The following is a 15170-nucleotide window of genomic DNA, read 5'->3' as shown; positions in this document are numbered from 1 at the left end:
CGATAATCGAACGAAGCAGCACGGCGAAGTTAGAGACGGCGATGCGACGGGCGTCACGCTTACATTGTGGTAATCGATGGCACAGTGGAAAGAACCATTTACTGCCGATCGTAAAGACGAATGATTTACGATTAAAGGTGTTTGTAAACGAAAAATACAGCTCGGTTGCTCTTCCGCGTACGGCGCAATTGCGCAAGTTTCTTATCGCCGTATTTCGTCGCCGTACAATCGGCCGATAATCGCGGCCGTGCGCGCACATGCGTTTAAATACTTCATCGGAAATATTTGATACTAGTTGGGATTTTTTTATGTGTGCGTAGCTTCTCGGAAATTCTTCCGTCCACGGCACTCGTGCGAACGCGTGCTCTGAACCTGCGTGGTATCGTTCAAGCTTCAAGCTTGTCACGCGCGATCTCGACTTAATTAATTTCGAAGCTCGAAGGCCTCTCTCGTCGGGAATTTTGAAGTCTCATCGATCGTCGAGTTACCTAAAATATACGTAGCGCGGTAATGAAAATTTCGCTATACAAGACAGCTCGAAAAATACCCGCAAGGTGATCCCCTTATTAAGATCATTTTCCGCAAAATCAAACCATGAAATGTCCAAAGCAAGCCGGCAAGCGGCAATATTTTCCTAATTCAATGTTCAGCGAGAGCGACGGGAATACCGTGGGTTGCGCAAAATATTTTTACGCCATTTACGATCGACAGGCGACGTTAAATGAGCCTTCGTCAAACTATTCCGATGGAATAGTCTTTCCGGATCGCTCATTTGCTCGATTGCGGGCCCCGTGGATTCCTATTTCGTCCCGTTATTGGCCGTATATCACCGGCCGAGCGCGGGCAACGCATAACGCGTGTGCATCCAGCCGCGCATTAAGTGTCGCGACGCCAGTAAAAGCGCTGAAAAATCGGGAGTACCGCGGGACATTTCGGCCGTGCGAAGGCGCGGCGCGCGGATAAAACGATCGTAAACCAGGTGACGTTTGAGAGATTCCGTTGCGAGGTATTTTTGCGAGCGACGAACCGGTTGCTATCAGCGAATATAGCCGCCTCGCAAAGGGTACCGCTCGCGTCTCATCGACCGTTCCTTCCCCAACCCTTTGTGGAATTAAAGACTAACACCTTTTATGTTTGTCTTGTTCGTTCGTTAGTAGTTTGTCGCTCGTGATATTAACAATCACTATTTCGGTCTGCTGTTCTATAATTAACTGGAGGAGAAGGTGGTATTATCACCCCACATTTATATTTTATTTCCGCACAATCACTTTGTCAATAATCAATATTATTCATTGAAAACTCAACGATCGCGTTCGTCGTAGTGTTGTTCAATCAACTCTAAGCTCAATGTTATGGAATATTTTTTAGTTAGGATGTTAATTATGAAAATATGACGACATTGCAAAATGGGTCGAAGAGAAATAAAGGTGGCAATGTGATCTCCCACTAAAATAGATGAAAAGGATTGATTTTGTTTAAAAAGAAAAAACTGTTTTGTTACAAATTTATATATTTATTCAAAATAAACTTTCGGAAGGAACAGCAATGAATGTAACCTTGAATTTTTAATATAGATATTGACTTACTCTTCAGAAGGTAGAAACTACCAAGAAGGCAACTTATATAAGACGAATAGACTTTTAAACTTAACTTGAATTATTGATTTATCGAATAACTACTTCGACATAAAAAGAGGCTTCGAAATAGAGGCCATATTAAATCTATTTTTAGTTGGGGGGGGGGGCAAATTAGCAAAGTGCTATGTTTATCGTTTGATCTCATATAATTCGAAATGTGTATAGCGGAATGAGGTATTAAATAACGAACAAAATATTTAAATGTATATATATATTTGTGTTATAATACGCCCAAGTTTAAGAAAAATGAAGAAATATGTATAATTAAATGCTAAAGTTCTACCTTGAAAACGTTTCTAAATGCTCGAAAATAAATATGCGTTATAACAAATATCAGCTGTTTTGTATTGGCATGTTAACGCCTCTACATAACGACAGACTACTAAATAAATGATTTCGTAAAGTAATCGTTAGAATTCGTTACCTAAGGCGGGATATTAAGGAGGGCCATAATACTACTTTCTCTAATAAATTCGTCTCACACAAAATGCACGTTCTACATTATTATAAATATAATATCATAAAAGCGAGAGACAGCTATTTTCACTAACGAAGTCAACATTTAAATAAATAAATAGAAGAGAATAAGCCGAAATTCATGAACTGCGAATCAAACCGTCCCAGATTCAGAATCCCAGAACATAGAATCTGTGTATGTGAATCAATTTATTCACGTCTATTGTTTGTCTGATGATTACAGGCAGAGGAGCACGGCTTGAAAACGGAGCGAGAAGGGGGAGAAACGGGGGAGAAAAGGGCAACGAGCAGAAGACGTAGAAAAGTGAAGGAAAAGTAAGCAGAGGGTGAGAAAGGGCATGAAAAACACGGATACAGGCACGAGCCGAGGTGATTCAATAGGTGGTAGCGAGCAATCAAGAACGGAAGACGAGTGTAACCCAGAACGAAGGGGCAGTGTAAGGTGCGAGAAAGCGCGGATAGGGACTTCCAATTTCGGCAGTCCACTTTCCGCTACCGGATGTCGGGCCGACAGCACAAGACGGAAGGGCGATCGTGGAAGGACCGAGCAATCGCATTAATCCCCACTTGCAAATAATTCTTATATACGCGGGAGTAAATAATACCCGTGTCAGGGACCTATTGCGAGTGCTGGAGCAGAAGAGTCAATTTCAAGTGGAGGAAAACAACAGAGTTTTTCGACTTTACTCGGTCGACAATACGTGAGTTATCAATTATTATTTTCGTCAGTTTTATCGTCGATTTAATATTAACGGAGAGGAAATGAAAGAAATAGGAGTCACTATTTATTCATGCGTTATTTGTGCTGCATCATATTCGTTCACGTGATGTTTACTATATAAATCTGTTTCCTCTTGTAAATCATCGTAAAGTTTCGTAGACGTTAAAAAATTAATATCGTATTGAGATCGTAGGCAATCAATCTTCCTGGATAAGATTCTGCAGTAACGCAGATATACGTTGACTTTAAAACACTTTACGAGATACTTATTTACTTGGCTATTAATCAGAACATTCCTAAGCGTCTTAAATTAATGCGTTTTTTTTTTTTCAATCGCCGCGAAATTTACACTACGACGAGTATAATAATATGCTCGGTAAATCGGTCGCTATTTTTATCGGAAGCTTTCGGCGGCTTTTATGATTTCGGCATAAACAGCATTCAGCAGGAAAGGTTAACGAAATAAACGTAAAAATATTTTATATTGGACGCGATTGCGCGTGCTAAGGTCGATTGCACAATTCCATTAGCTGCGAGTTTTACATTGGCAAGATAATGCTTAATTTGTCCATTACGAACGGCGCATTAAAATTTAAATTTTAATCGTCTCCGATGAATCCGATATCAAAAATGTAACGCATAATGTGTTCGTTACGAATTACATATTCAAATTTTCATGGACAATTGGCCAGTCACTGGCCATTAAAAATGTAATCTTTGATTCCCGGAATCCGCATAAAAGTTTCATCAACCTATATGCATGAGTTATCAGTCGTATCATACGCAACGCGTAAATTATGATAAATCCGGCTACTCTTAACGCCATCTTGAATTTAATGTTTCCGCATTGACGTTTCTGAAGAACGATCAACGAGCATTCCATAAATATCACTCTGTACACGCACAATGAAAACTTGGTGTAGTTTATTTAGCGACAAATTGTAAATTTGTTAAAGCAATTTGAGTTGAACGAAATTAAGGGGCACTGTCACTTCCAGGGACGACGAAAGGAGACGCCGTCCGCCAGCCGTCACATCTCGTTGTCTCCGGTTCAGCGTTTTCAGGTACCGCTTTCAGGTACCTTTCAGTCATGACGCAAGTACTATGGAATCAACCAATGCAGTGTATCAACGCAGTGTACCTTTGTATCTGACGAGCGACTTTCATTTTGGCAATCACTTCGGGTGGTCGGTTGAACAACAGCTGCCGCCGCATAAAAGAGATTCGGTTTGTCCTGGATATCGAGCATCGATTAATCCCTCGGAGATAAAGATAACGGTGTGTTGAACAAATAATCGGCCAATCGGCCGTTCACGTCGGCGCATCATCAACAACGTCACACTGACGGGCTTAACTTGAAGCGCGTCGGGCGTTTACGGTAATACGACGAGTTCACACCCACCACAACGCTTGGCCTACAGCGTTTGACGTTTTGATCGCGCGGCTCCAAGGTTGCTCGCTCGGAGTCTTCGAGGAGAAGCGGAACGTGAAACCGAGTGAAAGGGTGAGGAGACGAAGTGAAGTGAGAGGGTGTTCTCGTGGAGTGCCAGAGTGAGCACGATAGCACCTCTGGTGCCCTCGGCCGTGGGTCCCGAGGGGACGGACGCCATGGCGGCCTCTTCATCGTCGAGCGGCGAGCAGCAGTACTCACTCAGGTGGAACGACTTCCATTCGAGTATTCTGAGCACATTCCGGAATCTGAGGGACGAGGAAGACTTCGTAGACGTCACGCTTGCCTGCGACAGTAGTAGCTTCACCGCGCACAAGGTCGTTCTCTCGGCATGCAGCCCGTACTTCCGGAGATTGCTCAAGGTCAGTATGCTTTTCATTTTGTAATCGCAGACGAAACTGTCACTGGGCGATATCTCGCGGAGACTTGCGTCATCCCTCCATGTAAATTCGAGCGATCCTGCGAGTGAATTGCAGCGCGCATGGAAATGACGTTTACATTTAGAGATCGTACGGATATCATTTTCGCCTCATCCAAGATTGCGCTCCGATCGTCGACCATTTAGCTTGCCAGTGGAATCTTGCAAAAACTTCTGCAAGCTCAGCGACGAGAATTTTCGTTAAATGACGATGAGAGAAATAATATTTCTCACCGGTCAGCTGCACGTGTACGAGAGTGATGTGTAATTCGATCGTAAAGTAGGAAAGTCGAGTCAAGGTCGTACATGACACAATGTGCGTGCAGTAATATTGCGGTGGCGTAACGAAATCAAGCTGATAATCGCAAACCGCAGTACATATTTACACTTTTTACTCGCGGAAACTGATATCTTCCTTCTTTTTTTTAAGAGCATTTACGTTATGGCTTATTCGACAGAATGTAAATTTTATTCTGCATTTTTATGATCCTGACTCAACAGCTCTTTCGAAAGACAATTTTTTTTCTTATCGCAGAACGACACATAAAGAATTGTTTAATTTTGTTAATATATAAAGAGAGAATCGTTCAGTATCTACTTTTACGACCATAAAATTGCTATTTTGCTTCGTCATTTTTTACAAACGTGTTTCCGAATGTCTGCGCTCGATAACGTCTCTCGATACAACGCACGTGTCAAATTTAAATGTGACACGTCATTTATTGATGACGACGAATGCGTCATGCCGGCTCGAATTTAGAATGGTATATCATTAAGTTTAGTCGCTCCAGTAATAATTTCTACCTCAAGACTGGCCGCTAATCTTGGATGGTTAATGGGGATAGTCAGTGACGCCGGCGTTTCATTTGCGCTTCGATATTCTATATTAAGATCTTTCACACGAGTAACACGTGCAAATTTGCAAACATATTGCCGAGGTATAAGGCTGATAATAAAATAGAATAGATAAATATTATTTATGTAAATTTATATAAACGAACCCCAAACAATATCATCGTATGATAATATTTTATCGTACTGCATATCTTACCATAAATGTAAGAATAACCATGTAGAAGTACCTTAACTGATATATTTTCAATTTATAAAATAATATGAAGATCAAAATGAACGTAGTTTCATATTTATCGGTTTCCCTAATTTTCAGTTATAACATCGATATTATTGTGATTATTGCGATTAGATTCAGAATTAATACGTTTAAATGCAGCCAATGTAGATATTCTTCACACTTTTTGCTTAGCATTATTAATTAACATTAACATGATTAAAATGGTATGTTTAATCGCACGTAGTTTTATTGCGAGAAAGGAAGAACGATATTCTTTCTTCTTAAGCAAACAAGGTCTTGAAACGCCTATTGTCGCACGTGCTCTGACATTTTCCAGTTTGTAATTAAGATCGAGATATTCCATAAATATCACGCCAACCATCGTCGTTTTTACCGTTAGCATTTGGCAGGTCCGCGTAGTTCACGCGAACAAATGATAGGGGACGCGATTTTTCGATGTCACGGTTTCAACAAGGGTCAGAGAGAAGTTTTATGCCGCTTGGGTGGGTAAGTTAGATGCAAATTGCCGAGAGGGAGGGAACAAAAGAAAATCAGAGGAAAGGCAGGTATTTTCTGACGAGGTAGGGTAGATAAAAAGCAGATACCGCGACATACCACAAAGAATTCGCAAGTCGCGGTTTCCTGTGTCCCCCGATATCTCGGTCGGCAGAAATGTAGAGGTAGCACACGACTGTTATCTCGTAACCTTTCATTGCAACGTATTACCGAAAATTGTCAATTTAAAAAGATATTAATTTTACAGTTGCTATGTTAACGCATTTAGCGACTACGATAAATAATGTATTTTGCGTAATGCATTCGTAATTCAACATTGCCGGGCGGCTGTGAAACTGAATTGAATCGCTAAAACGCATGAAATTATCAATTAAAGCAATTTTGCGCCCTACGACTATTCTGTATTTCGCCGGATTCGCGTCCCGGCAGAAACTAGTCTTCGGACAGCAGCGCGCTTCTGTCGAGCACGTAAGGTAGCGCGCAGGTGGATGAAAGTAACGCGAGAATCTTGTTCCGCGCACGTTACCGCAATCGCAAATTATAATAACTCCGCCAGTAATTATATACTTTAATTGATTTGAACAAATGCGCGAGGCTAGCAGCAGACCGGTTCTTGCCTCATAAATCTCATACGTTACAGATCGTCGTAAAATCAGCGTGAGCGATTGTAATTTCGCTTCTCCCACATTTTGCCACGCACACACGCACACACGCACACACACACACATATACGTATACACACTGATTAAACGGCATCCATATTTATTCTGCATTCTACATTCTACATGTACTATACCGCTAATAAAATTTTCAAGACAATAATTCATTATTAATTTTTGTTTTACATATACTCGAATGACTCGGTACGAAAAGCATAATTAATTACTCGACTAATTATGAAATGCGATTTAGAAACTTTTATATTTGCATGTACATACACATATACGTGAGCTGAATTGACATTTTTTGTCAAGAGGAATTGTCCCTTTGCGCAACTTCCGCTGTATCGGTATTATTTTCCGTAATTGTAGAATGAAATGCAGAAAGAAACGCCGCGTTCTTTTTGCCGCGCGATTTCTCATACGACGTAGCCGGCGGAAGCAAGGTAAGGCATGATTTGACGAACTTCCTGTTGAATTCTCGTATTATTCCCCATTGGTCTTCCCGGCTCGAAGAAAGTCCACCCGAGAGCACGATAAATAGAGCGCGCCACCTCAAGGAAATGGCGGTGGGAATCGATCAGGGGAAAGTCCACGAAATGGATGCAGTCGACGAAAGATCGCGACTCGTCGTCGTGGTGATCGATGGTGTCTCGCGCGCGCGGAGAAAAGGGTGGATCTCCGTAACACGGCGACTCGGACGCCACGTTATTATGCAAATCGAACCGGAAGTCCTTTGTGGGCCCCTCCTATCAACAAGGATACCGTGAGATTGCCCACTTCCGCCGGCAATACCGTCGGATCACCTCGGCAAGATCTCAGATCGGTGGATCGAATTCGTCGTTCGAGTGGAAGTAGAACGAAAATTAATAACCGCTTCGAGAAGTATCGTCGAGGGCGTAGCCCGGCTTCGTTTATCATGCCGTTTATACCGCGACGATAAATAGCAACGCGAACGAGACGTCTCCTCGCCGAATCCTCGCATTTGCATACGCCTCTCCCCGAGATTTATGCATCCTAAACTTTCAAATAAATTTCGCAGTTCGCGCCCAGCCGCGCGCAAAGAAGCGTTCGCGAACAGCGGCCGTTCTGAAATCACGACGGCGTTTAGCAGGCAAACGATGTCTCTCGTCGACAATTATTCCGCGTGCGAGCGAGCGAGCGAGCTACTCGGCCGTCTCGCGCGCTAAGAGCGACGGAGTCGGGTGAAGCGACCGACTTTCTAATTGACGCGTACCACTAATTGATTTTAAGTGTCGGCCAGTACTTGAGGCGAGTTAATAAAGCTTACACGCCAGCCGAGCTGTGCTTACGTCACGCGGCTACGTGGACACACAACGATGGCGCAGGATTTTATGCCGTATCGCTTGAACCGCCGAACACAATTACATTAAGGCCAGCCGGCCACGTTGTAACGACGGGTGAGTGAGTGAGTGGAGTGATAGAGGGAGGGAGAAAGAGAGAGAGAGAGAGAGAGTAAGTAAGGGAGCGAGAGAGAACGGAAGAGAGAGAGAGAGAGAGAGAGAGTGTCCACCGGTATTAACACTCTTCTTACAACAAGGCAGCAACAGCAGTTACCATTATGCCTACTTTAAAGCAGACGTTCCACCGTATTACCCGCTTTTTGTTTGCCCACTTGCGCGATGACGTAGGATTCCGTATTGGTTTCGACGATCGCCTACTTATTGTTGGCATATAAACAGCGCCGGCGTGTAAGGCTACGGTCAATATGGCCTCGATCGCAGGCGTAATCGACGCCAGCAGTGTTATATGCGAGCCATTCTCGCATGTTCGCGAGAGAGAGAGAGAGAGAGAGAAAGAGATTTCACAGTATCGTGACCGACGATAAAAATAAAAGTACAGCGAAATGTATGTTTTTTCCTTTATTATACGAGCGATTATATCGCCAGATCGGATGAATTCCGTGCGGCATAATAATGATAACAATAATAGTAAGCTCGCTGTGCGTTTGTCGGCGAGGAAATGTCGAATAACGATTGCGTACGGTACTTTCCGCCGGAGATGCTAGTAAATACGAGGTATCGCCGACGGTCGACAGCAGCGTAAAAACGCGCCGAATCTTCTCGATAGAAATCGCAATAACAAACTATCGCCTCGTTACAACAGCGTTATCCCGGGGCTATTTTTCCAGGAATATTTACCGCTACTCTGGACACTTTATTATATCATTTTCATTTTATTTCCCGTATTAATTACCGCGTTGCGTTAATCGGTCCGCCGTTTGCTTGATAATTAACGCGGCTCGATAAGCGCCCCACGCTCGTTCGCTCTCCCTCTCGCTCTCTCGTTCATTCAGTTTCGGTTCGCGTTGCGAGCGTATTCTTCTCCGAAAATATTTTCCGATTTGATTTGGCAGGACGCGTCCGATACGTAACGATAACGAAACCGCCCGAAAGCAGTCCTGATAGAGGCGCACCTGTACGATGGATGATTTATGCGTCGGTGCATAGGCGCGGCGATTTACGACGGACTCGTTCATTTGACTATCGGCCAGAAGTCGATGACGAATCGCTCGGTTATCGAACCGAGTCCGCAATGATATTTGCCAAAATATGAACGGCGGTTGTACGCGCGCGCGAGTTTCGACGATAACAAATGCCCGCGCGATACGTCGTTTCGCGCGTAAGCGACGTCCTGTAAATCGCAATAGCGGAATCGGTCTCCGCCCGATATAGGACGTCCCGTATCGTCGCCGATTTATCCTCGCGAAATATCAATTCGCCCGCGCGAGGAGAAATGTCTTCGAGGAGACGCGCCGCCATCGTACACGCAGAAAATACGTACGAGTAAGTGTTACTTGTTTCAAGTATTTCATAAGTTTGTACACTCGCAAATCCACCACAAGCTCGCCATAAGAATCAGAAGCGTTCGAAAGGTATTCTGAATCCTAGCTTAAGTTTAGTATCGATAGTTCAATCAAGAATATTGTCTCTGAGAATATCTAACACTCGCGTTCTTGTCGCTGAAGTAACATTATAGGTTTCTCAAGCCTGCTTCGCGAAAAAAATGGTAAAAATCTTGATTCTTTGCGTTTTTTTTATCTTTTCTGAATTATTAGGTTTATTACAAATTTTCATTTATTATTTTTGTATACTGTAGATTGCCGCCAGGGAACTTGTTACCTCATTCGACCAGGCTGATAATAGTAGATAGTGGTCGCATAGACTCAACTTTTTTTCTGAAATAAGTAAGAGAAATAGGAAAGTAGGGTAATAAGGTCTTACGCAAAACGTGAAAAAAGAGGTAAACGAAAGACAATGCGGGCCTCGTAGACCTAACATGTTACTGTTGGGATTACTGTTAGGAAGTTAAAAGAAAAATCGGGTTTTTTATAGAAATTAACCGAATCTAACTTTTCTTCGCGATAAAGTTGTATAATCTTGAAAAGAGAATAAATTCTTCCGAATACACATGACAATGAGCTTTTCTAAACTTTTGTAATAAGCATATTTTAAGGCTGTTAGAAAAAAGACAATATTTTTGCTTAAAAATAATCATTACTTAAAAGAAGGAAAGCAAAATGAATAATTGCTTTTCTTAGCAGTGGAATAATATTTTTCTATGTGTACATTTCACGTTTCTCGCGATATAGATTTCACATTGGGAGAAAAAGAGGGTGGGAGGGACTCTTTAACGACGAATATTGTGTCGATTTCTTCGAAAAAAGTAGCTTACGTTTCGCGCCGAAAGATACACGTCGAATAAGTTTGACTTTGTTACGGTCACGGCGGGGCTCGGCGAGTGACACTAATTGCGCAGAGTCTAATCTGTTAATTAAATCGGAACTACGCCGGGCCGGCGGGCCGAGGGAGTAAAGTGAAAAGTAGCGGAGAGCAAATCAGATGATTAAAGCGTGGACTAGATCAACTGACATTTACGGCGCTGCTGCAAAGTCGAGGGGAACGCGGGCGAGTCATGTTAATTTCTACGCGCCGGTACAAAGTATTTCATTTCCTTCGAACGGTCATCGCCGCCCGTGGGATATTAATGGAACGTTAACGGAGTTATCTAGCGCCGTGACGGCTTCTGAAAGGCGTGCTCCGCTTTGTTAGACGTTGATCGGCGGATTAATATCGGAGTGTCATGGAAACAGGCTTAACGAGTTTTCGCAGCTTCTTGGAGCGCCGCGTACTCGCTAATGAATGGCTAAGTATATCTCGACGCGCGCGCGTCGCAGATTTAACGCGACTATGTATATATGAAAGTTTCTTTCAAATCGCATCAATGTGCGCGGATAACGTCGATGAATTTTGCGCAACTCCGTCGCGACACTTTCCGCAACGAGAGACGCAATGGACAATCTATTTATCCGTTCTTTTTTTTTCCTTTTTTTTTTTTAATATTCTTGACGCAACGATCTTCACGCACATCGCCTGTTCATTGACACAGGACGTAAAATCGCGAGAGGCTTTTCCTCTTTCTTGAGGCAATATTTTTCGCAGCATTTCGGAGGGTTCAAGTAATATGTAATTTAATAATCGATAGGGATGGTGGAGATTATTAATATTAGTAATTGGGATACATGATGGTTTGACGTGAAGGTTGATTCGCGCGCGTACGTCGCAAATCCGAACATTCACATTGTGTTATCACACTGCCGAAAACAATACGTATGTTATCACACTGTTGAGAACATTCCTTCCGTAGTTTAAGAAGGTTGCAAGGCTCAATAATATTTTATTGTATTTTCAATAGCGCATCAAGGGAGCTACTCATAAATTTAATATTTATTAAGCAAAATTACGTTTCTATACTTTTATTTCACTACCTAAGCAATACATATTAATTTTGAACAAAGTTGAGGTAAACATGTATACACAATATTATAAATACAAAAATATTATTTTTGATTTTTATTTTTTGTATTTATTAATGTTATTTATGCATCAAATTATCTAATAAAGATAGATAATAACAAAATATATATATATATATATAAATTTAAACATGTGCATATGTACATTCAGTATATTTCGAGTATTATTATAAATTATGATCTTGATACCACTGTATTTTCAAAACAAAATAGTCAATAATTAGTTTGAAATTTGTGTATAACGTCTGCATATTAGTCTTGAATATCAATGGTAATAGTAGTTTTTTGTTACAATATTATATATTTTTAGTTTAATAGAGAGATATTAAATATATATATATATATATATATATATATGTAGCACGCTAATCCCAAGGAACACGTGTAAACAATATTAACTTTAGTTACAAATATCTCTGCTCTTGAACGGTCAATCGTTTTTTAATTGCACCGATTAGATAATATTTCAATATATACGTAGCGCAAATTTCATCGAATTCTTATCAAATTCGCTTCACCATACACATTGCTCCTTAAATAATCGCACTAATATCCAGCGATCGGCTTCTATTGTCCCTCTCTCTCTCCCTCTCTCCCTCCCTCTCTCTCATCTTTTCCTTTTTCTTCGTACGTGAACGCATCGGTGCGAAAAGGTCGCCCGAATTTCTTGAAAATACGAGTATTTTGTTGACGCGTTTCTCCTGCTCGAACTGGAAGAAGAAGGCGGTACGGTTCGTTATCCTGTTCACGAAATCTCACGCGACGAAAACGCGCGTGTATACGAGTATACACGGCTATATTAATCGCGACGCTTGTCCGCTCGCCCGCGCACACACGTCGTCGGAGCGTCCCACGCGACGCGCGCGCGTGAAAATAATAAGAGCGCGCCGGAGATAAAGACGCGGACAAAAGTCCGTTATCTCACCCTGGCGGTTTTTTCCCGGCGGTAATTAACGAAAGTACGAGCGTTAAAACTGCGCGATAGAAGAGAAGGAGAACGCGGGAGCGCAATGGTGAGCGGCGGAAGGGCGCGATAAAGTCGGCTGATGCCTTTGTGAACGATGATTTTCATCTTCGACCCTTCGCTGCGCATACACGAGGCATTTTTTTCACGGAGCTTCGAAAAACTTGCATAATAATACAGAGAGATTCGGTCAACTTCATTCATCGTGCGCCACGCGCGTAAAATAATTATCAAGGCTGTCCGCGTGCACACACGATCATTAGCGTGATAACGTCGGCGATGTCTCGCTTCTTCGTAGTTATTTTGTTGACAGGGCGGAGGCTTGGAAGAGCGCGTACGCGGTCGGGGAAACGGGAGGAGGGCGGCGTGTAAGTTGCTAGAAATAAGTCGTAAGAAATATAAATGGAGAGGGGATAAAAGCGGAATGGAAGTGAGGCGAAGGATACACAAAGAGAGACGGGAGAGAGTGCGTGAGTCGCGAAGAAATGCTAGAAACAACGTGTGCCGAGTGCAGGACCGGAGAAAATCACGCTTGCACAATCCCATCGTCGTGTGGAAGGCAAGGTGCTCCATATTCTATATTTAAAGGCGCTCATAGGGCAGCTGAGATATCACACGCGTGTGTGTGTGCGCGCGCCTGCGTGAGCGAGCGAGCGAATGTATGCGTGCGTGCGTGCACATCCACTTCGTCTATGTTTCTCTTCCTCCGCCTCGTGACCGCTCGTATTTAAATTTACCATCGATGCGCGCCCGTCACGACGCTCTTACGAGTCCGCACGCGCGCGAGTACGTGTACGCACAAGCGTGCGTGCGTGCGCGACTGGAAATATACGCGAGGGCGCGCGCGCGCGCCCGTTTGTTTCCGGCTGCGAGTGTGACGCGAGGCGCGGCTGTAGCGAGACGCCTTAACGCCTAGCTAGCCAGCCATGTAGCGTCTATTTCTACTTGAGGAGCTTTGCGCGTCGGATTAACATTAATGTCACCGAGATTTTGATCGCTCCGGGGAGATATCTCAGATGTAATTTGCGGGGGAATGCGACGGGGTCTATCTTTCGCTTGATTTATTCCCGGCTTACTCTTACCGCCCGTTTCTGAAAAGTCGAATCGTCATTGCGGGATCCTAAAAATATCCGATATATTTTCACGTCCGACGTTGAAAATGAAAAATACAATTTTCACGAGAGTGACATTGCGTAACGCGCACGTGATAAATACACGGGGGGGGGGGGAAGATTCCGCTGCCGCAGCTAATCATGATTTAGCTGAAAATGTTTCGCTGCCGCAGCTCCGCCGCTGTAACTAAAACTTTAACTACTGTTGCTAGGCGTATAAGTATCGTATCTGGTATATAGTCTACCGTGGTTGAACTTAGGTGTTAGGTGTCCATACACTAGCTAAATTCCCGTTGTAACGTATGAACACCTACAAGTTCCACTACAGTATATATCAGACATTGCACCCGCAGCGACAGTAACGAAAGTTTTAACTGCGGCGATACATTTTCAGCTAAATCATAAGTAGCCGCGCGTCAGCAAAATCTCCTCTTTTCCATGTAAGTTTCTCGATTATTTTCGTCATTCCGATCCGCTGGTTTCTAATGTAGACCAAAAGTGTCCAATTTGTTTTCGAGTTAGCACCGCGTTCTTCATGGACTTGTATACGGCGTTTCGTGTACATTTCAGTCTACTTCTTCAAGACGAGGAACGACTCAAAGCTGAGAAACGAAATTATGAAAGCAAAAACCCGAGGACGAATTTAACAATCGAGAGGACGGGTTCCGTATTGATGAGACCAAGCGGCAGCTGAGAAGAAATCGCGGGCAAATATGTGCTCCGCAACTTTCCGGCGCGCGACGCTCGTCGTCAGGTGAAAGCCTCCCGCGAGTGGATAACTATTAATCTAATTACAAGAGTGTAGCCGACGATCAGACTGTACGTGGAGCAGCTACCGAGGCGAGAACAACTGCGTCTTAAAAGGCAATGAAAGTCTCGTCTTGGCTCGCCCCGCCTCGCCTCGCGCTTCCCCAAATAACGTTTTTCGTCCGTACCTCGCTTTAATTACCCGCTCTAGCGCGGGTTGCCCCCTCCAGCGCAATCCACGATCTAGCGCACATGCGCCTTAAACTGGGAGCGTGGTCACCGTTACACGTGCGCGCGAGGGCGCTTAATGCAGACTTAAATGACTACGTCATCCCGCACATTACTCATCGAAGAGGTCCTCTCTCGCTCCTCGCTTCTTACCCGGCCGTATTCTCTCTCCGTCTCGTTCTCTCGCACGCCCGCGCCTCGTTCGGCCGCTAAGTACAGCGCTTATAAACACTGTAATTCACCGGTAATGGAGGGGAAAACCTGCCGCGCGAGAGTGGTGCCAGCGATAGCTCGGAAATTGATCGTAATAAGGAGTAAGCCGCTTTTTTCCC

The 15170-nt window shown here is 43.5% G+C and overlaps 1 protein-coding gene across 6 annotated transcripts in view; it reads left to right on the top strand.

Moving 5' to 3' along the window:
* The window catches only part of LOC106743900 (protein abrupt-like), a 93805-nt gene that overhangs the window by 26689 nt on the left and 51946 nt on the right, over positions 1–15170 (top strand). For all 6 annotated transcript variants that reach the window (XR_001374409.1, XR_001374408.1, XM_014618187.1 and 3 more), the window contains exons 2-3: positions 2338–2815; positions 3834–4647. Coding sequence is in view for 4 of the 6 variants with exons in the window: in XM_014618187.1 (XP_014473673.1) it covers positions 4444–4647 (204 nt within the window). In the remaining 2 variants the exon portion in view is untranslated. The remainder of the gene's footprint in view (positions 1–2337; positions 2816–3833; positions 4648–15170) is intronic.

Source organism: Dinoponera quadriceps, unplaced genomic scaffold, assembly GCF_001313825.1.
Source record: "Dinoponera quadriceps isolate SergipeBrazil2010 unplaced genomic scaffold, ASM131382v1 scaffold1070, whole genome shotgun sequence".
Classification (NCBI taxonomy): Eukaryota; Metazoa; Arthropoda; class Insecta; order Hymenoptera; family Formicidae; genus Dinoponera; species Dinoponera quadriceps.
This window is presented reverse-complemented; position numbering and strand designations above follow the sequence as displayed.